The sequence below is a fragment of the Malaya genurostris genome, chromosome 2 (assembly GCF_030247185.1).
Source record: "Malaya genurostris strain Urasoe2022 chromosome 2, Malgen_1.1, whole genome shotgun sequence".
NCBI classification, from domain to species: domain Eukaryota; kingdom Metazoa; phylum Arthropoda; class Insecta; order Diptera; family Culicidae; genus Malaya; species Malaya genurostris.
In genome coordinates this window covers 200,084,837-200,107,388 of record NC_080571.1, presented here as the reverse complement: position 1 = coordinate 200,107,388, position 22,552 = coordinate 200,084,837, and the positions used below count along the sequence as shown (strand labels likewise).

Below are 22,552 nucleotides of genomic sequence, written 5' to 3'. Positions count from 1 at the left end.
TAAAAATTAAACTAATTCGCGAAATGGTTCTCAGCCTGGAGCATCACCTGTCAATTTCATTCCACAATCGGTTTCCGATGGAACTCGAAGCAAAATACGATACGATATTCCTTTCTAATGGCTTGCTGCAGCATAGTCGATATCCACTTAGACATCAGAACGAATCATGAGCTATCGATCCTGGAATGATTGAACACATTTTTCTTATATGATGAAGGCATGAAATGAAATATTCAATCCCACCTCCAGAGCCCTCCCCGGAAGTATGCACCTATGAGGACATAACCCCAACGCTAGGTATGTTTAGAAGTTTCCTAGTAGTAGCGAAATAATGTATGCACATGTTCCCAGAATGAGCGAAGCGCTTTTTCCTCCGGAAAATCGAGTTCTGTCTGCTCTGCGTTCATCCTTCGTTCGCTCTCGTGCTCTCATAAAAAGACACCGCTTCAAACTGCTCTTTCATTGTAAGTGCTGACTCCAACTAAGGTGTGTATTTCTTGCGTAGTACGTACGCTAGGTTTCTGCTCAAGATTAAGTTTCCGTGTTCGTGTGTGACGAGTTTACCAACTAGATATCGGTCCGATTCAATGTTTGCACAGCGGTGGGTGCGGACATTTGCTTTTGATGACCGGGATTCCTTCAGAAGGTCATTCCTTGGAAGGTAGCAATGTTCATAAATCGTTGGTCTTTGCCGTTTGATACCGCATACAGCATCTTCGGATTTTAGACCTTGTACATTGACTCCCGGCTCACCTGAGACCATTAACTATCAACACCTGAAAGCTAGAAGAATTTAGTGACCTGTTTGAAAAAAGCGCCGTTCGTAACGAGGTATTAGTTACACTCTGTGAATAAGAAACCGGAAACAATCTTTTCCGGATCCGGATAAAACACAACAATTATTTACGGAACCGTCAAACCTTTCATTTGAATTTACCTAAATGAATGACATTTCCGAGTCTTTTTTAAACTATGCATTCAATTCGGTTTGAAGCCCATGAATTAGGGTTAGAAAATACTCCTTGAAGTAATTGGCTTTCGGTGTGCTTTAGAAATCCGACAAACAAGTCCTGTTCTAGTCCAATAAAAACACCTATAAAATATTCTTTCAATGTTTTTTTAATTCACAAATCGTTTTATCCGTCATAGATCTATGTTAATTTATTACTTGATTACAAGCTCTCGCGTTCTCTCTCTCGCTTTCTAAAATTCACCTCATTCAAAGCATTTTCTTCTAGGGTTACTTTCTTTAAAAAAAATGTCACAAAAGAAGAAAAGTTTGTTTTTGCTACAATTCGCAATCTTCGAGTTTTCTGATGTCTGACTTCTAGCCACTTCCATTCTAATATACAACCTAATATCGTTCGCATAGCGCTGGATAAAGTGCTTAAGCTTTTTCGTTATCTGTATTTGCTAGCGATGGTTGTGATTTTGGTATTTATGTACTGTTGTTTTTTTGTATTCTCTGAGAGAATACCTACCCTAACGGAGTGTTCCATTTATCATAACATTCTTCTTTTTACAACTTGTTCACTCAAGGAAAAAAATCGGTGCTAATGACAATGGTACATGATAAAATTGTTCACATCTACCATTTTCAAATCAGAAGGTGGAATATTGTTTGATTTCGAGCAAGGAATAATGAACTAGAATATGTTACTTCGGCCGCTTACGAGTGCGTACGAATTTTGCGTGGTTTGTATATGTTTCAAGTTTATGTGTATGTTTTGTTCTAATTGATATTCTGCATAGTTACAGCTGCTTCACTTCTCTGATTCGGCTTTAACACGCTAGTTACAATTTGGTATAAGTTGATTTATTTTTTTCCTAATGTGTGTTTCTGATTCATACAATATTGTTATTACACAACTCGCTAATTGTTTATTCATTGTGTCAATGAATTTAGTTTACTTAGTATTACTTTGTAATAGAAAAACGGATAGAACGGTAGTATAGCTTTGAGACAATGAGGTACTGGATAAACAAAGAAAAGACTGTTGAAGCTATTTCGTTAGCAAAATAATCTACATCATATATCAATTTGATATTCCATAGTTTTCATTTCTGAGCTTCAAAACATACAACAAGGATCCAGAAATGGATGCAATGATATTAAATTCTCCACAATATGCTACACATAAATTTAACGGAACAAATATTGATATAGAGATAAGACGAATGTCATTCATGTTTTGTCGCACGATTGTCAGACATGAATATTAAAAAAGAATTTCTCCAAAATCAAAATCATCTTTAGTTTGAAATAAAGACGAAGCAAAGCGTACAGCTCGGTACGATTTTCAGTCAGTTTTAGCCACGAAGAAGCTCGTCACCTGTGATCGAATTAGATTCTGTTTATTGCGTTCACCCGTTCGTACGAAAAAAAGGCTCTGCAGTGAAAGCAAACCTGTTTGCTCGTTTTTCCTGTAATCAGTTTTTCAAAACATCTTACAAATTTGAATGTTATTCGTTTTGACTACTTTTTCGTGGTTTCTTGTTTTTACACCATTGTTTCATTATACATTAGAAAAATGTGATACATGCATATATCTTTAAGTTAACTAAAATAGCAGGTGTAAGTCGGTATTACTTGATTATTTGAAAGCAAACTAGGTAAAATGCATACCATAGTTACTTTTATACACCGAACATAAAAAAAATGATTAAGGCGTACAAAGAATTTCATTTTTTTTAACATACAACGAAATGGCTAATCTGGTCAAAGATAACAAGTGATATTGAAATGAAATACGTGTAAAAAATACGGAAATAATATACTCTCAATAGTAATTTTCCTACAAAGTTCAAACAATTGTGATCATATTAGTTATTAACTAACTGAAACAAAAAAAAACTTCAAGTTTCGTTTTATTCCGAATCGTTGTTTCCAAAACTTTGCGCTATCATGGTCAATCATACATGTTCATAGATAACAAAACTGAATTTAAATACAGATCATCAGTATGTAATCAGGCTGCAAATATGTTCATTTGAAAATTGGAGACTGCTTTCGCATCACCGAAAATAAACGGCGAAAACAATGAAATGCTACTTTGTGGATGCTTGATAGTTCAATCTTGTGGTTATTTGCCTGTTGAAATCAGAAACAAAAGTTTCCTGATCCTATGTACGAGTGTTAAGGATCCATTACAGGTACGCTGCGTGAAAGGCTATCGTTTTAATAATTTTTAGTGTTTCGGATCATACATAAAACATAATATTTCTATTTCATTGTTTCCGTATTATGTTATTTATTGGATTATTTGGATTGTTGAACTTTGCTTCAATCTATTAATAAACTATGCTGCCGTTCTGCGCATAACCATCATATCACCGACCAATATGAAACAGTTATGCAAGGACTACCAATAATTAAACATATGGATGAACTAGAACTTTCAGAAACTCCTTCGTAAGCAGATATTTTTTTCAAATGAATCAATTAATGATAGATGAATGATATAACCATAGCACAAAACGCAAGTAGCGAATATATTAAACATAAAATATAGATCTTATTCACAAGTAAAAAAATTGCACCTCGTTGGTAAAAAATAAAAATGAACATATACTTTATGCTTTATCTTATTTATCCAGATTCAGCACGACAATTTTGAGGAGAAGATTAGTTCAAAAGTGTATGATCAAACAATTGATGGATTGTTAGGTGGTTCGGTGGTTAAAATACCGCTGTTGGAATGCTTTAAAAACAACATCTCGATTTAATTTTGTGCCAGTTGATGTAGATAATGATAATCTCCCAATTACGCTGGGAAACCAGAACAAAAGTATAAAAACTGCTGCTAGTAACTGCTGCAGTAATCTCAGTGTTTTCCTGAATACAACACCAATAGTGGATCTGGCAAAAGCACAATCAAACAAATCTAGATTTCGCTAAAAACGCTGGCCGGAATACTAGTTTTGTTGTATACCCATATACGGTTACACTTCTCTGTGACTATAAAACCATTCATGTACTATATGTTTTAATTTTATTTCAAATGTTGGGAAGCTGCACCAGTTATTTCAATTGTATATTATTTGAATGTTATGTTCTGTTTACAAAGCATTAGTGGATGTTAATATGATCAATTTAACTGTATGTTGTAGACGATACATTTTACTTGAGGGGTAATATGTACTGCTTTGCTTAGTAGGATGCGCGAATACACGTACGTTAATTTAAAAAGATTCGTCTTTTTCTGCTTTCTTGAAAACTCGACCACATTCATTCGGTTCTATATTTTGTGACTAAATTGTGATTCTGCTCTTCGAGTATATTTTTTTTTGTTATTTTAACGTCCGAAATGGGCGTTCCATGCGTCCCGAATTTTCATTGTCTTGATAAATAAATAATAATAATTATCAATATACGCGTCATTTTTGCGTAATGTTTTAGGTTGTCCAATATACTTTCGTCTCACGTAACCTTTTTTTGTAGCCTTATATTATAATGCGTGTGTGATTTTGCTCGCTTTTGCCACTAGTATATAAACAGTAAAAAATGCGCGCTTACCTGACAACAAACAAAATCGGTCGCGAAATCACCCTTAAGTTCCATTCGCTTTCGGCAGAGGCCGCACTAGATACAGCTTCTCACCTTGCTTGTTGGTGTAGATAGGTGCTCTTTGGTAATGGTCCACTAGTTGATCTAGTGTGTGAAATTTACGTTGCCCGATGCAGTACATGTTACCCTCCACGTGCACACGAAAATGCTTGTTACGACCCGGGGCTTTCAGAGATACCGAATAATCGCCCATCTAGAAATAGATAAAATAAGAAATGTATTAGCGCATGAAAAAAGTGTACAAGAAATCAAATTGAGTGTTTTATCGATCTATCATCAAACGTTAGTAAATTCAACGAATTGGACTATGTGTTTTTTTGGCGTAAAGTCGTCACGAACATAGTATAATTCTTATCAACACCTTTCAAAAATCATATACAAGAGATAGATATAAAATTAAAAACAAAGGGTTGTTTTAAAATTGGCTTTTTTGTTTTCAAAGAATTCTACATACAAATCAGTACTTTTTCAGGTGTCACTCAGGCGTCGAAAAAGGTTGACTACGCAATTCAACATCCTTGTCTTAAAATAAAACAATACAGACGATTGTAGTTTAGTTTCGGCTTCATATGACTTTGATGGGTGTACGTTATTTGGCCGAATTTTGTTTGGAATAAATTTGACTGGCATAACGTTTGATTGGCATAAATTTGTTTGGCATAATGTCTTTTGACATAAAATAAAAAGACATAGTGTGTGGCGGCCCGCGCACACAAACCTGTAATCAATTCGTTTGCCCGGTCTATTCAAAGCTAGGAGCTATCCCTTGGCCTCGCATTAAAAAAAAGCAAGGCGGCGAAGCCGCCTTTAGAGATTATTTTCTAGTTTTAGACCACAACGAGGACAAGGCAACGCAGTCCGAGTCGTCCAATCACTAATTGGAAAACCTATAATCCAAGTGTTTCAGGCCGTTATGTATTTCAACCTTTTAAATTACTCCCAGAATAAAACGAATCAAAAGAAAATATGCACAATTGAAATCATGCCAAATGAAAATTATGCCAAACAACAATTATGCCAAATGAAACAGCATATATTTTTTATTTTATGCCAAACGACATTATGCCAAACGACATTATGCCAAACAAAAGTTACGCCAAACAAATTTATGCCAAAGTTATGCCAAACAAAATTCGGCCAAATAACGTACACCCGACTTTGATCCATGATTTTTCACTCGTTCCGATCTTATAGACGGTATTTAATTATCATTATTATCATAATCAAAATTATGTGGTATCCAGCTGCAACAAGTCTTTTTGATGACAAAATGTTCATACAGTATTGAACGAATGAAAGTGGAACTAACGCCCAAGCATGCCTGAATCTTATGGTAAGTCACATAACGGCTACTACCCAAATTTTCGCGACGATGTGCTCGATTCTTATACGCAATCTCAAGCTGCCATTTTTCGTGAATTTGAAGGCAATTAAGATCAGATCATTTGGTGCACGTCAATCGTTGCCCGTCGCCTCGTCTCCGTCGCCTGTTGATCCGACTTTCGGTTCCGAAGTTACAGTGTGATTTTTTTTTTGCATAAGAATTTATTTATTTATTGTAAAATCAACAGACACGATGTGGTCCTAAAGATTAATTCTAATACTATGTAAGAATTTGGTCCTTGTTTTATGCCGTGAAAGATTGAAGTCGAACTCAGATGACACTCGATTGAATGATCGTTGTAAGCCGATAATCGCACCGTTTATCCCGTAGTTAGTACGGCGTAAAGGAAGTCGAAGAAAAGCATTGTTGCGGAGAGCTCGAGGACGAACATTGATGTTGACTTCACGGAGCAATGTGGGGCAGTCGATCCTATCATTCAAAACAATTGCTATCATTAAAGCACGCGATAGCTCCCGTCTTACTTGCAGTGTGTCTAGACCGATTAGCAATCCGCGACTTTCATAACTCGGTAGTTGATGAGGATTGGTCCAAGGTAAACGGCGAAGAGCGAATCGAACGAATCTACGATGAATCGACTCGATTCTATTAACGCCATTGAGGTAGTGAGGGTTCCAAACAGCTGAACAATATTCCAGAGTAGAGCGAACGAGTGAACAGTATAGGGATTTCAAGCAGTAAACATCCGTAAAATGCTTAGCCATTCTCATCACAAATCCAAGGCAGCTTTAGCCACAATGTAGTTGGTGTGTTGCTTGAATGTTAACTGCTCGTCAAGAAAAACGCCGAGGTCCTTGATGCACGTCGATCTACCAATCATAAATCGCTCAATAAAGTATTCGAATTTCAAAGGCACTTTTTTTCTCGTAAACGTAATGATTTTTCTGGATTAACGGTCATGTGATTCAATTTTCACCAATCCGAAAAGATTGCCATTTGTCGCTGAAGAAACGTCGCATCCTTTGAGTTGCGATTAACACGGTATATCTTGAGGTCATCTGCAAAAGATATGCGCGGTCCTTCCAGATTCCTGAGATATGATTGTATCCATCGAAGGACGTTTGTACCAAAACCAAGTCGATCCAGTTTTGCTATTGTGATGTCATGATTAATTTTATCGAAGGCGAGGCAAAGATCGGTATAGATTACGTCCGTCTGAAAACCATTTGACATGGCGTTGGTCACGTACGATGTAAAGGATAATAGATTGGTGGTTGTGGAACGCTTTGGCATAAACCCATGTTGGGAATCATCGATATACTGCTTGCAATGATTGAAAATTGGAGTCAGTATTACTTTTTCGAATAGTTTGGGGATAACGCTTATACAAGTTATACCACGGTAGTTGTTTATATCTCTTTTGTCTCCTTTCTTGTAGACCGGAAACATGAATGAAGCTTTCCATAAGTTGGGGAATACTCCCGTAGCTAGTGACATATTAAATAAACGGCAAAGGGGGGCAATTAACCCGGTTGAACATTTCTTTAAGATGACTGCTGGTATGGCGTCTGGGCCTGCAGAGGTGGAAGCCTTCATCATACCAACGATTGCCGTTTGTATCGATTCCTCGTCTATATTGATCGAGTGCAAAGCATAATTGGATACAGGAACATTATTCGCGGCGCGTGCTGTTTCCTGCGGAGATAGAAAATCGCAAGAGAAAACGCTTGCGAACCTTTTCGAGGCAAATTTCTTGAATAGACGAACCAATACGATCTCCGAATTGCATTTGTGATGGCAAACCAAATTCTTTCCTTTGCTCATTAACATGCTTCCAGAAAGCTCTCGGGTTAGATTTCATTGTACGTTGTATATTATTTAAATAACGTGCATGGCAACGCTTCGCGTTTTTTTTTTGTATATCTGATTTATCTTCACATAACGATTTCGCAGAACATATCCACCAGTCTTCACTTACAACAAATAGTTTACATCTGATATCATACAACATGCTCAGTGCACAACCCGTAAATTTTGTCACGAGACGCCACTGGTATTACTATTTCGAAAAACATTTCTAGCTTTTTCCCCCGATTCCCATAATACGAAACGGTCATTGTTACAAAAAAGCAAAACATAGTTTTGGTTTTACATTACTTTCATGGATTTTGACCAAGTGATGTCGCAGCCGATTATTAGCTTTGCATGACTAGTGCTATGATCCTGTTGACACTAAGAATTTGTCCAAATCAGGGCTGACTTGTAAAGCCCAACGTCACATACATTGAACTATCAACCCTAGATAACACAAACCTAGAGCCACAACCATTACGGAAACATTCTTTTTTTCGCAAAATTAATTTCTTGGACACGCAAATATTAACTTGTAAAATTAAATGATCACTTTCGTAGATATGATACTTACATTTGTTTCACTATCTCTGATTAGATAGTCTCCATCGTGACCGTGAGTATTTAGCACCGTATCACATTGACTTCGCGTGATAGCACCGTAGTACCAGCTTTTCCCAGTCAGTGGTGGTCGGTCCAACTGTTGAGAGTTGTTATTGTTGCTGTTTGCAGAGTTTGAATTATTGTTGTTCGTTTGCTGTTCGTTAGGCCGTCGATCTAACGAATCAGGACCACTACCATTGTTACTGCGATACGGTTGCGCCAGATATTCGGTTAGCTCCTGAAGATAGTTTCGTGGTACCAAACCGACCTGACCATTGTTGTTGCGAGCTTTGAACCTACAGAAAGGAAATACTAGTTTAATAAAATGATTGAATTGAACAACAATAACAAGAACGCACCATTCAGGATCTGTTGCAGGCCGATCGAGAATCTCTAAACGATCCCCTTTCTCAAATGATAATTCCGTATCATTATTCGAGTTGAACGAGTAAAGTGCCACCACAATGTCTAATACGTTTTCTGCCATGGCATAGGTGTGAACAGTATCATCTTCGGTTTCCTCTGTCGTGTAATTACTAGGAAACCATCCGGTGGCAGAACCACTTTGGCCGCGCCACCACCCATCGTTGGACTTTTCGAGGATCAGTATTCGTGTACCCTTAATTAGTGATAGTTCATCCTGCTGCTGGGCTTGATAGTTATATTTTACTATGGCAGTTCCGATAGGAGTTGAAGCTGTAATAAAGAGAAGATCAAGAGATCTGCTCACAGATGTAGTGGATTTGGAAAAATAACACTTACCAACCGCTTCTGATGGATCTGGAGGTAACCTCCGACTCATCGTTGGACTATCCACCTGACGAGATGGTGAGCAATTTGGAAGTGTTTTGCTACCCGACGAACCCTTTTTTACTTTCTTTTTAAAACTGTCGAACAAGGAAACCGATTTCTTTTCTTTCTTAACGTAATTACTCGGTACATAACCCGACTGGTTGTGTGCATTCTGAACTCGCCACCAGTGTTTGCTGTCGTCCAGCAACATATACCGTTCATTTTTTCTAAGATCCAGCTCTTGAGCACCTTGTGCGGCATAATCGTATTTGGCTACGACGTAGCACATATCGTCTGAAACGAAAACATATTGTGAATCCAATTATCCCGAAACAAGAACCTGATTGGTATCTGATTATTTACCTTGTTTTATGCTTCCTGCCATCGGAGATTACTGATTACTTTAGTACCTAAGTATAGTGTTAGTGTGTCCTCGCGAACAGCTGTTGATGTTTCCACAGAATATTGGGCTAATAATTACTTACAAACTAATGACTATGGTGGCTCTAATTTAATACGGCACCACCTACCGCTCGTACTGCCCACAATCGGTGTTTATGTGAGCGTATACTAGCGAAGAGAGATGTCTTATCCAGATACGTATTCAACTGTTTCTACCAACATATATTCTGTCGTTGCCGGTTGATTTACTTCTTCTTTTTACAAGTTTTATTTTACCGATTTCTGGTCCCTGCAGCCGCCAGCGGTAGAAAGCAGACTCACAGCAGGATACGGATAATAGTTATGTCATGCAATACGGATAGTATAGTTGATGGTGAAACAGAATATATCAGCTTTAAATTGAATGGTTCACTACGATTTTTTAGCGTGAAGTTGACTTTTTTTTCTTAATATCATGGTATATTCTTATAATGTACTTGTTGAAACACCTGGAATTGAAAATAAAAAAGAACAAATAATTTTGTTATTGATGTTATTTCAAGTTAAATAAAGCTTTTGATGTCTTCAGATCGACCTCGTGAACGGGTTCGGAATATGACAAAAAAAATCATCATAAGCTAAATAAAACGGAAGGAAGACTTGATTTCGATTTCATATGTTCTGACGGTACCATCGAAAATTTGGGTAGACAAATATGCGACACCGAACGAGATAAGGGAACCTTTCGACAGTATCAGTGTCTATAAAAATGCATTTTAATCTATACTTTTGAATGATGCTGAAATGAACCTCAATGTTTTGTTTAATGGAAACATACTTAATTGTTTGCCTAAAAGATATTACCAGAAGATCTATATATTTTGTTACTGATCGATTGAGAAGTGAGTTTTCATCAATCGAACACAGAATCATTTACGGTTTTCATTGTTACATTTGGTTACCTTCACACTCACAATGAGGCGCAAATTGCGTAAATTATTTTCTCGTAACCGATTGGAAAGTTTGAGCAAGCTGAAGTTCCATAGTAATATTTGAGCTCTTTTACGAGATAGACAATTTTGAACTGAGTAGTCTCATTTAATCAGCCATCAGGTTTTTCAAGCTCGCCGTCTGTTTCAAGCGACACCAAATAAAGTCAATCCATGATCTATTCGGAATGCATTTCAATTCCATTTAGATCAAATTATGTAAGTATCCTTAATATCAATATGTACACATTTGCTATAAGATGTTAATTTAAAATAAGAAAAAATCGAAAACAGTTCACCAATATATTAATTCATATCACATGCTATTTTTTCCCCTTATAGGACATGCGTCTGTATCGTATCGTTATTTTGGGATCAGGGTCATTTCGCTGAAAGCCGTTTCGCCGAAATGATCATTTCGCCGAAAGGATCATTTCGCCGAATGACATTTCGTCGAATGGGCCACTTCGCCGAATGTGATTTCGCCGATTTCTGCAATTGTCTTAAGGTAGCGCTTCGCCGTGGTCAAGTCGAAGCGAGACAACTCACTACTTCCTCTTGCTTTGTCGCCGAAATTTCACTCTAAATTGCAAATTTCTCCAATACTAACCCGATTCACGAAAAATCAAAAACATACGATTGTAGGTAAATGATTTTACTATGCATTTGGCGAAAAATATTAGTTAGAAAGCTTTTCTTTCGCGAGATTTCGTGCGAGTTTCGTTAAACCTTTGGTTTTCTTTTTTCCATTTCTCGCTATAAACAACTTGCATATGTAGGGATGTGCTACGTTTTCAACAAAGCTTCAAAGCTAGTAGCGATGAAAATCATTACTGATTTCTGGTTCTACTGAAACATGAATAGAAATTATTTTACAAAGTAGTAACACTTACTTACATTTTCTACTCATCTTTATTCAACGTTTACACAGAGAGAACGGACAACGAAAACAAAAGAAATGTTGTTAGCGTCTACCGCATGTGGCATTTTTCACATCCCAATGCATGCGTTGACATTGTGTGCGTGCGAAAGAATAAGGAAAAACTCATTTATTTTTAAAACTCGCACGAAATCTTTCGATAAAAACGTTTATCAGGCACAGTTTATATACGACTCGATAGAAAAATTAATTATCTAGAATCGTATGTTCTTGGAATTTCCGTTTTCTTTACCGTTTTCTCACAATTTTGGGTAAAGTGCGTGAAACCCCAGGATAGGCAGCGAACTCCCGTGACCACGGCGAAGCGCTACCTCAATATTATAATTGGAATTGATTTAAAATAAACACAAATGAATGATAATACGTTAACGTCCGTTTTGTTGACCTACAATTGTACTTCTTGAATAAAGATTGATTCTTGTACTCTGGAATAAAGATTGATTCATGAACCTCAGAACGGAGTTCCCAAGAAAACTTGTTGACTATTAGCCACTAAGCATCAACGCAATTGCATAGGTGTATCTACCAAGCAAATGTATGTGGTATTTCCCGTTTACTAAGTGAAAAATATCTAATGCGGCTTCGCCACAACGATTTGATTCCTGTGCTGTCCGACCTCGGCCCTAACGAAAGCGGGTCGGCGGCCAAACGACTTTCGGCGAAATGGCTTTCGGCGAACTAACCCGCTCCCGTTATTTTGTCATCCTACCAACTGATTTTGTGTTTTTAATGTCTTCGTTAGTGAAACTTCGGAGAATTTCGTATTGTATCCGCTTCGGTCTTGGCCCTGCTTTTCTATATAGCTTTCATGTCTGAAGCGGTACTTACGATCTACTTTATCTAGAAATGATTCGTCTACTAACACTAACTTTTCTAATCTGCTCTGGTTGTTTCTATCATTGTCCATTTATTTTTTTGTATTTTTTGCATCCCCATAGTGGGATATGAATGATGATTGATGAGTAGGTGTAGCATTAGTGAGGACCTGAGTGAAAGTAACAAATGCCAGAGAAAGTACCAAGCATTCCACAACGCAATTTAAGAGAGAGCTACATTTAACATGTAATCAAACTACTAGGTGTGCAGACTTTGGACAATGTCCACGCTGTTTGCGGCTCCCAGAGGTAACAAAAAGGACATGATTCCATTCCCCTTTCTGAGCCAAAGGACTGAGGAAACAGAAATATTGAGATGATACACATTGCAATCTATGAACACATGTATACCTTTCTCGGACTTTAAAAACTTCTTGATGTGATCCTATGTGCGGGGTTGGGAATCGAACCCAAATAGCGTGAAAGGATCTCGTTCTACCCGAAAACTAGTAATTAAAACATTGAACAGACCGACACATCGATTGTGCGAGATTAAACTCTGTGTGTTAAACCTTAAATTCCTAATATATTGCAACGTTATTTATAGTGTCGGAAGCCGTCTATTTTCCCGTTGAGATAAATGTGGAATCATCAAATCTCTAGCATCTGTTATATCATTAATTCGATTAAAGACATTATTTTTTTCGACTCTAGTGAAGTACAAATTATGCTTCGAGGAAGTTTAGAATGATTCATCCAAATTAGTAGATAGATAACTTAATCGATTGGCACATAAACCCTGTGGATCTATTCTCAGCACAGAAACCTAGTGGATCGCTAGGATGGATCAGTCCGGAGGATAATGGGTACCATTAATCTCCAGACCTCAATCGATTTATCAAATATTATAACAAACGGCCTTTTTAAGGGGTCTTGATAGAAGATTGTTAGTAACTAATCTCGTTCGGATAGCATTAGTCTGAAGGCCTAGTGAAATCCGGCGATGAAAAGAAACAGCCAAAATAGATTCCTTATGTTCCTGCTCCGGTGTCGTAAAAGACCACAATTGATGTTTTTGATATTTATGCCTAATTTTCGAGAGAATCTACTTCTTATCTATTTTTTCAAGCTTCTAAAAATAGCTTCATCTAGATGGAAATGTCATTTTATTGTTATTTCAAATTCATCTCTCTCGAAATACATATTTTTATGTTAGTAATATACCAGATGTGCCAGTTAATAGTGCAGGACTTTATTCAAGAAGGACTAGTTCACCGTCGAAACTATTGCGTCATTTTTTTTGCTGTATCATATCACGTTCTAAAAACTTGTTGCTGTTTTGTCAATAGCAAATTAGTGTCATAAACACTTAATTAAGTGAACGTGTCGATATTTATGCCAAGTAAAGAGCATTTACAGGTAGTGTTTATTCATCACTTTGCTATGATAAAAGTGTTTCTGAATTCCATCGAATTCTTGTTGAAGCTTACGGGAAACATTAGGTAGAGAACTTAAGAACGTGGGTTGAAACGATTTAAATGTATAGATTTCAGTGTGAATGACAAATAAGTACAAAAATGCCAAATTACTAGGATTGTTGAACGAAGACACTGTCCAATCTCAAAATCAAATGTCATTTATACGGCATAGGAACAAATTCACAAAAGTGGAAAAAGCGGTTCCCTGTGTTTAATTTTTTTAAATATTCTTTTAATTCCATAGCCTTAGGGGCCCTTGACGGGGTCAACTTAGCAAAACAGGTCATTCAGTTAGTTGCCCCTAACTAACACTAACACAAATAAATCTTGCCCTCGGGCTCATAAATATGTAAAAGCGGCGCTGCTTTAATTAAAGTTTTAAACAGATATCCAAAATATATTATTATTATAATAGACCCGCAAATTGAGGATTAAAGTACTTTCCGGATATCTCGATGTATAAATAGGAGATATTCATTATTACTAGTGCATATAAGATATGCATAAAACCTTTTTCTAGTCATCTAGGGGTTTTGGTTACACGTAACCCATTTCTTCCGAGCGCACATGACTGTTTTTATTATTTTTTCGTATACATTTGATAACTAAATATGATAAATCAACAATGAAAATAAATCAATAAAGAACCACAATCCCCAAAATGGACGCTTGTCAGTCTGGAAAACCAACAACAATCTATACCTGCAATTTCAAAGCATTTTGTACAGAGCTTTCTCCGTTCCTTCCGGAAGTGAAAGTGATAATCTCAGTACGGCGGTAAAATTATAAACGGCATGATGGCACAGCGAACCTAACACAATATCTTCCAGGGCTTCGGCCATGGCATAACAAATTGTCATTCGTACATACGCTGTTTAAGTTATAGTAATTCGTTTGCAAACACGTCTATTCCCTCAGATGAATTGTCATGCTCTGATTATGATGGAAACATAAAACCAATTATTAACAATGTCCTATCAGACAAAAAAATTTAAATTCTCCTGTAATAAAATTCAATTTGAAATCATTAGATACACCAGATTTAGCAAAACCGTTGAAATGCAACATGTTTACGATTTCAATGCGTTGATGAGCAGATAAATCAAAAGATACCTGTAAAAACGCACAAGATATCGGTCCATTTTTTCCTTATAGGATTCTTAATACTAGACATCCCTCGTGGAGTGATAAGAAAAATAATCAGATTGTACGAGTTTTTCATGATTCTTGCAGATCAATGCAACATTTGTAGTGAACTGACTTCAAATTAAGCAATGATTATTTCACCTTATAACTAATCCGCTAGGATACATACCCTGAAATTTTATTAAAAATTCACCTCAGGTTACCTTTTGCAAATGTGTGGAAAACTTATTCAAAAATTTTAAAAAAATCCAGAGAAAGCATCCAAATTATCCCTATCTTTCAAAATTTTAAATATGTTGTTATGGTTATGGCTATGATAAGAAAGCTGTGATGCTTCCTGATTGGATAAAAACTGTTGTTAAACCCTTAAAATCGTTGGACGAGACATGGGGTGTTGGCCCAATTTCCAATGGAATGTTCAACATAGAACCTGCATGGGTCAATAAGTTGTTTCAATACTTTTACGCTCAAACGCAAAATTGGACATTGTCTCCTACTTTTCAATTGATGAAAAAAAATCATGATGCTAACAACTGTTACTCTTATTTGAGCTAGTAAGTTTTTCCCGGTTTTGCACTAAAATTCCCGGTTTTTACTAGTCAAACCAAATGCAAGTAGAAGTTCGAATGTATATTTATTATACGACTAACAACTTGAGTGCAGTCAAAAATTTACATCAGAGTTCTTCATTTCTAGCTTTGATGAAAATGGTTTCCTATAGATGCAGTATTAAATATAAACACTGCACCTCCCCTACACATAGGAAGCGATTTTATTTCCCCTACTAAGAGGACCGCATCTTTCCGTAGATACCGTGCGCGACAAAGGATGTGTTAAGTGTAATTCAGCGTGCACTTGACTGTTTCATAGCAATAGAGGGTTACGAGTAATCCAAGACATCATATTATCAAGGTATCCAGCATTGACTCAAATTGCATCGAACTTTTGCACTACAATGACATAAGTATGGGGCATTTTGCTCAGTATATATCCAATAATATTGATTCTTTGTGCCGAAACAAATATTCTTATATTTATACTGACTCGACTAATAAGATGACTATTGGTACGACTATTCTAGTTAAAATTATTACGTTTTCATGCCCAATAGTAAGAAAGCATAGTAAGAAAGCGTAGTGTATACGAATATAACCGCTATGGGATAAGATAAGGTTATGTGAGGAAGTAACATTTATTGAAGCTGAAATTGAAACAATGCTCAGTCTTGGTATTGGGTTCCTTTTGGCCATCCTGCTTTAGCAGACTTCGCATCCGATTCTTAGCGTACAGAACCGTTGCATGGATGGTGCTACGGTCCTATTGACAGTAATAATTGTTCAAACTCCTGAGAAGAGCAAACCATTCGCAACTATCCACAACAATCGACGGGTGGAGAAGGATAAGCCTATATTAAGTAAGAAGATTTCGAAGAACATATCTTCATAGAAATCAGTTTGAACATTTAACAACAATTATATTGCGAGAAAATCCAACTCACACTTTATCTGTTGAGTTGGAAAACCCTTTGAAAACTTTGCCCATACATCAAATGGCCAAAAGAATACAGACCGATTAGCTCAGGTTTTCAGGCTCAGGTTCAGGACAAAAAAGCCAGCTTCGAATTTATTATAGGTGTAAGTGTTTGGTCCACGAGTTGAATTGATTTAAATTACGCTAGTCTTGATATTCTCAAAACAATGGATTTCGCTTGTTGATTTATCATTGCTTTCCGATGAATAAACATATCGCAAACTCAGCAATGGCTTGAAGTGCTACGGGAACTCTGCTTCTTCAAAAACAACCATTTGTCGGTGGTATGCTGATTTAAACGTGCTCGTACTGATACTAAAGACTCTCTATAGGTCGCTGTTAGGTGAATTGGCCTCTTTCGTTACATAGACTCCATTCGCTTTATAACATTCCAAAACAACTTTACCGTCGTGACTAGATGCCAAATCAGTCCAGAATAGTAAGGGAGCGTCATAGCAGCGTAGGAATGGTAACAAATGCATCTTTAGGTCTTCTTCACGGTATATTTCCTTGTTTACCGTTCCGGTAGAGATGAAACATTGGCTTGTTCGGCCGCAGCTGCATTTTGCCTGCCAAACCAAATATACTTTGTCAATTTTCACCTTTGTAAAATGACATTGCGGGAAGCTGCTTAAAGTCTTCCAACACATACGTTAGCACGCTGCTGTGGGGATTCTCTCTGAAGCAACAAACGGTCGCTTATTCTCGTTTCGCGATCCGATTCTGTATGGGCAGTGGATAATTGCGATAGAATCATTTTACTATTGCCGCTTATTCTAACTATGTGCATATAACCTTTGTATAATTTGTGTCTATGAAAATGTATGTGAATGCTCCACACAAGGGTTTTGAAATAATGCAACCTAGTATGAAAATCATCAAGCCGAATCATCGATTCGATTTTCTGCGATAATTGTCAACTTGCGATTCTCTCTTGGTAAATTCCACACAGCGGCGATCATTATCAGACTGAAATTTTTTTAAGGGCCATGAAATACTCAGAGTATGAAGTGGAGCGAAGAAATGTACAAAAATTCTCTCGAGGTTCATGCATTGAGAGACTCGAATTCTTGTAGCATCTTCTACCGGATTAAAAATGTTGTATACAATATAGATAAAAATCGAGCAGCTTCTGTCAAATTTTCAGCAATCACCAACACTGCCTAGAGATACGTATTTAGGGGTTTCCAGCCTTAACTGACTTCTTACAGATATCACACAACAATGTGTAGACTATTTTGCGTGAACATTCGTCTGTCAGAAAGCTGTTGTCAAAGTCGGTGCCGCTATTTGAAGCTGTTTCGCAGAAGTACACACTTAATTTCGTTCGGTAATTCTTGCCTCTTTTGACGAGTTTTGAACAGCCGAACTACCGAATATTTCCATTCTACTGATATATCAGCACAAATGCACATTTGTTGACAGCAGTACCTCAACTTACCGCAGTAATAAAATGTGAATTTACCGATAAAATCACCTACCAAGATTTGAACAGCTGAGGTCGGTAATCTAATTTAAGTGTGTAGGCTACAATTGGTTAGAACCGTCCAAAGCGGCCATAAAAGAAAATGTTATAATAGCCTTCGAAACTTCGAATTGCTGCAGGAACAATCCATTTCAAATATAAAATTGAAAACAAGAACAAACATATTTGAATAAGGTGTATAAGTATCACTGAATTCTGGAAATTTGTGGCTTACTCGAAAAAAGTATCCACCTATATGGATTTTAAGAAGGCAAAATATATCCATCTATTCGGATTTGAAGGTCCCGCTCACCGAATGCGTGTCCCATCGACGCAAATGGGTGATAATCTGAAGGGATTGGTTTGGTAAGTGGCATGCGATAATGCTTTTCATCCGCACTCATCTATCCGGGTTCGAATTGTGAGACGGCGGATTGACATGAAAGAGTATGACTTTTTTCTGTTTTGCTGTTTGTAGCGTTGAGTATTATCAGCAGAGATGTCATTTATACAGATTTATCTGTATTATACAGATTTTTACATACGCATACAGAATACAGATTTTCTAAATTTAATACGAATTTCCCAAAAAGTAAAATAAAAACTTTTTCGTATGACCTCATTGAATTTACCATTCTACAGCCATAATGTGTTGGAATAACGTCTTTTAACATCATTTTATTGTTGAAATTTATTTTATTAGTGAATAGAGATAAATACAATTTTTTTTTATAGAGAGTAAGATTTCCTATGAAAGTATCTGGCATCTCTGATTATCAGTTTCAGCTACTCATAATGGAAATCGCCACGCCAATATCTTCCCATTGTTCATTTAGGGGTTAGCCAAATTTTGTGCTAGGGCACATAATCGTTTTTATTATTTTTACGTTTCGTCTTTGACTCATCAGTGCAGAGCAGTTCAAATTGAATTGCTTAGTGCTAAACTCGGCAGTTCAATTTCCATTGTTGTTGAATTTCTTCTTGTTCTTCTAAAATTCCATTGTTGTTGAATTCTTCGAATCAGTCGAAAACAGTAATCCAACGGCTATTGTATGGCTACGATCCTACTGACACTAAGAATCCTTCCAGGTCGAAGCTCAAACATACGATAACTGGCTTGTAAGACCAGTACCTTATGCTTTGAATCACTAAGCCGACTTTCGATAGAACATGAGGACCGAAAGGCTGCTTAAGTATTCGATAATAAAAACAAACACCGAATCAACATTGTCAGTGATTACTTGTTATTTGGCAAAGAATTTGTAATATTTTGGCTCAAAAATATACGCTGTGATATAAAACATGGTATGTATGTTGGTGTTCTTGTGAAAGTACATTTGTTTGGTGCCATCTAGTGAACGTTCATGTGGCACTTGTATGCTTGGTAAATTTAAAAAACCAAAATGGGAGTCATAGTGAGCATCTCCCGATATTTAATGGAAAAAGTATCCTTTCAGATCGTAGGATAATAATAATCACATAATTTAGGAAATTCATACAGAAGGCATTCATGATTTTTGTTTTATTAATGGTTTAATCGGTCGATATAATGTGAACATTACGCGAATTTATTGTAAAAAACGAAACGCGAAAATTTAATATATGGTTAATGTTGCTCATATCGTAGTTCCCATCAAGTTTTAATTCGGAATATCAGATTCTAAACATCTTTGTATTTTGTCTGTTTTTATTCTGTGGCTGTATTGTAGTACTGGCTTTTTCTTCTAGGAACGACTATCTTGAGAGAACAAGTGTTATACACTTCTAGATTAGAAGAGTTAATCCATAAATGGTCAAAGAAGAACACAGGAAAAAACATAATAATATTGTCGAAGTTGAACGTTTGTAAAACATCAGCATACAGCATACTATTGTCTTATATTTTGGGTTTCAACACGAGTTCTGTAACTAAAACAAGTATAATGGCAATCTGAGGCAAATTTGTATATGTAACCTAAAGATGTAAATATGCATCTTGAGTAACTTGATTAACTTTTATAATTGTTCATTGTTATTCATGACCTCAAATGTTAGATATGCCTAACTTGAAATACCAACCCGATTAAGCGGCGTCATGAGAACGACCTGCAAAAACAATGCCTCGTAGTGTAATGGTTGTGGCTATGAGCCAAAAAAATCTGGACATTTGAACATCGCCACAAGCTGAAAGGTCGTTGTAGTGAATAATTCATGCATACTAAACGAACTAGGCACAACGTGAAGAATAACTGGCAATTGGTTTTTACCAAATAAGAAATTATAAATTGCGGGACGACATAAGCGAACAAAACAACTTATACATGAAACAGTTTCGGATACTCTCTGTTTCAAGAGTTCCAAGCTACCTACGACAACGAGCACTTAGCACAATTTATTCTAACATTTTGGCGAATAGCAATAAACTGTCTACATTTTTGGTTATAAGGGGGTGTACTACTCGTGTGGTTCATTTTCTTTTTTTTTTATAAGCGACACATATGTATCACAATAAGAGCTTACAGAAAAGGAAAGGAAACGGACATAGGACCATTGTTCTTCCTTTACTTGTTTGAACAAGTTATGAGGATAGGGTAACAGCAGCTTAGTATATGTAAAATAAATGAAAGTAGCGAACCGCTAGCTCGTTTGCGACTTGATAACCCAATACATGTCTACGTTGTTCATCAGTTGAAAGGCAAATCACCTCAGTTATACAGAAAAATGAGTACAACAAAAAGGACGAAAATGATCAGCCCAGCCCCTTCCGAGGAAAAGTGAGCGTAGAAACAAAATCAACGATTCTCACACATGCGTAGATACGCTCGCAGTCAATTGTAAGCTAACAATTTAGAGTCATGACATGCTTGAGAATTTTTGTCAATCACCCCTCGTAAAACTTCTGAAACGCTAAGCGTTACCGGATAAGCAACATGAAACAATAAATAGAAAACATAGATATGACTATATCGACGACAACAACAAGCAGAAACGTTTAGGCGTAGCTACAGAATTCCTGATTCTTAAAAAACATGAACATTTTTATACAATCCTCAAGCATACAAATTCAAATCAAGCACCTTTTCCATTATTTTTGTTCGTTCGAAGTAGAAAGTGTTATTCAGATATAACATATTGAAAATATAAAAACTAGGGAGAAAAACAAAATCCGCATGTCGGTATAACGTCATAACAAAAGAAAACAACTTACGATTTATGCTCACTTCCAACCTATAATTCAGCAATCATAAATGACTGCTAGCAAGAGAACCACTAACACTCTTCAACTCTGCTGCCGTATTTTGCACGGTATATGCCTCAGTTACCAATACTTCATACGCGGCTCGTTCTACTCACACACACACACATCCAATCGTACACCGCCCCGTCTACTATAGAGGAATACGAAAGTTGTGAACCTTTTTCCAATCCTGATCACTAAAATGGCAGCAAGCAAAATCCTCTTTTCACAGTGAACTTTGCAAAATTCTTCACAATGATTGTCGCTTGGTCTAGCCGTGCAAGAACTCTAGCGATTTTGGTAATATTCACTCCCGAAATAGACCGATCTTCACTAAAAAGTTGCAATTTATCACCAGTCCCGAAAACACTTCGACGGCGACCGAGGAAAACTTTACATTCGGTTCCTTTTTCGCTCCACCTATATAAGAAATTCAATGACGGCTATGCTTTAGTGTGCGTACATATAAATAAGCCATTTATCTCTCTCTCTAACAAAAGCAAACTGCAATCGAAGAGTCCAAAAATGTATCTTCTATCTTCTTCGAACAAATAGTTCGCTTAACTGTCAAATTGATCCGGCACCGTTCACAGAAGCCGTTTTCACAATTCTAGGGTAATTTTTCAAAAGTGCGTATAAGCAAGTGACAGTTTCTCTTTAATCACTTTCTCTTTCGATTATTGTGATGTGATTAAAAAGATTTTCTTTGATATCACTATTCTGTTTGAAAGTCGAAAGTTTCGGGTATCATTTCATGCAAAGAGTTGAGTGATAAACGTGGAAACCGCTTGGTAATTTATAGAACAGAAAGTAAACAAAGAGAAACTGTCACTTGCATATACGCCCTTTTGAAAAATTAACCGAGAATTTGCACGGAATAGGCAATATATAGTTTTGACAGCAGCTAAGCTGCTGTTTGTCATAATTCCTCACAAGCGGGTATAGCCCTCGGTTGATTTTTCAAGCGGTCTGATTCTCGGTTGATTTTTCATTTGGGCGTATAAGCAAGTAGTGGGATGGCGGAAAGTAGTGAAATGGCGTGAGCCGCCTAACTTTTACTCTAACACATTCATAAAACGAGCGAATATTCAGTGATATTTATTGTCGCTACAGCACTAATCTGCAATTCGCTGGACAGTCTAGAGCAGCGACGTTGCCGAGCGACGTCAGTTAAACGGCCATTTCCTATACATCAACTGGTAGAGTCATGTTGCTTCATACATATTTTGTTGTCTTGTTTATGAACCACGTGCTTCAACATAAATGAATACACTGTCTTACCTCCGCTATCGAAGCACATAACGATGGAATATAGAAATTGATATTCCACGCGCTTTAAGTTGATAGTGTATGTTTAGGAATCAATGGGCTTGACACTAAACATTACAAGGAAGGGAATTTTCGTACAATTATGAGTGATTAATATATCGCATGCC

At 36.8% G+C, this 22,552-nt stretch overlaps 1 protein-coding gene across 2 annotated transcripts; it reads right to left on the bottom strand.

Moving 5' to 3' along the window:
• Positions 1-1,101: 1,101 nt before the first annotated feature.
• Positions 1,102-21,524, bottom strand: LOC131427004 (cytoplasmic protein NCK1). Of its 2 annotated transcripts, none has more exons than XM_058589864.1 (6): positions 21,087-21,524; positions 9,519-10,045; positions 9,126-9,449; positions 8,723-9,059; positions 8,335-8,659; positions 1,102-4,760 (listed from the first exon to the last, which is right to left on the bottom strand). In XM_058589864.1, the coding sequence occupies exons 2-6, from the start codon at positions 9,538-9,540 to the stop codon at positions 4,551-4,553; spliced, it is 1,218 nt and encodes a 405-aa protein (XP_058445847.1). In that variant the 5' UTR covers positions 9,541-10,045; positions 21,087-21,524; the 3' UTR covers positions 1,102-4,550. The 2 variants fall into 2 exon arrangements, with proteins under 2 accessions (XP_058445847.1, XP_058445848.1); XM_058589865.1 differs by having other exon boundaries at positions 21,295-21,524.
• Between the last annotated feature and the right edge of the window lie 1,028 nt (positions 21,525-22,552).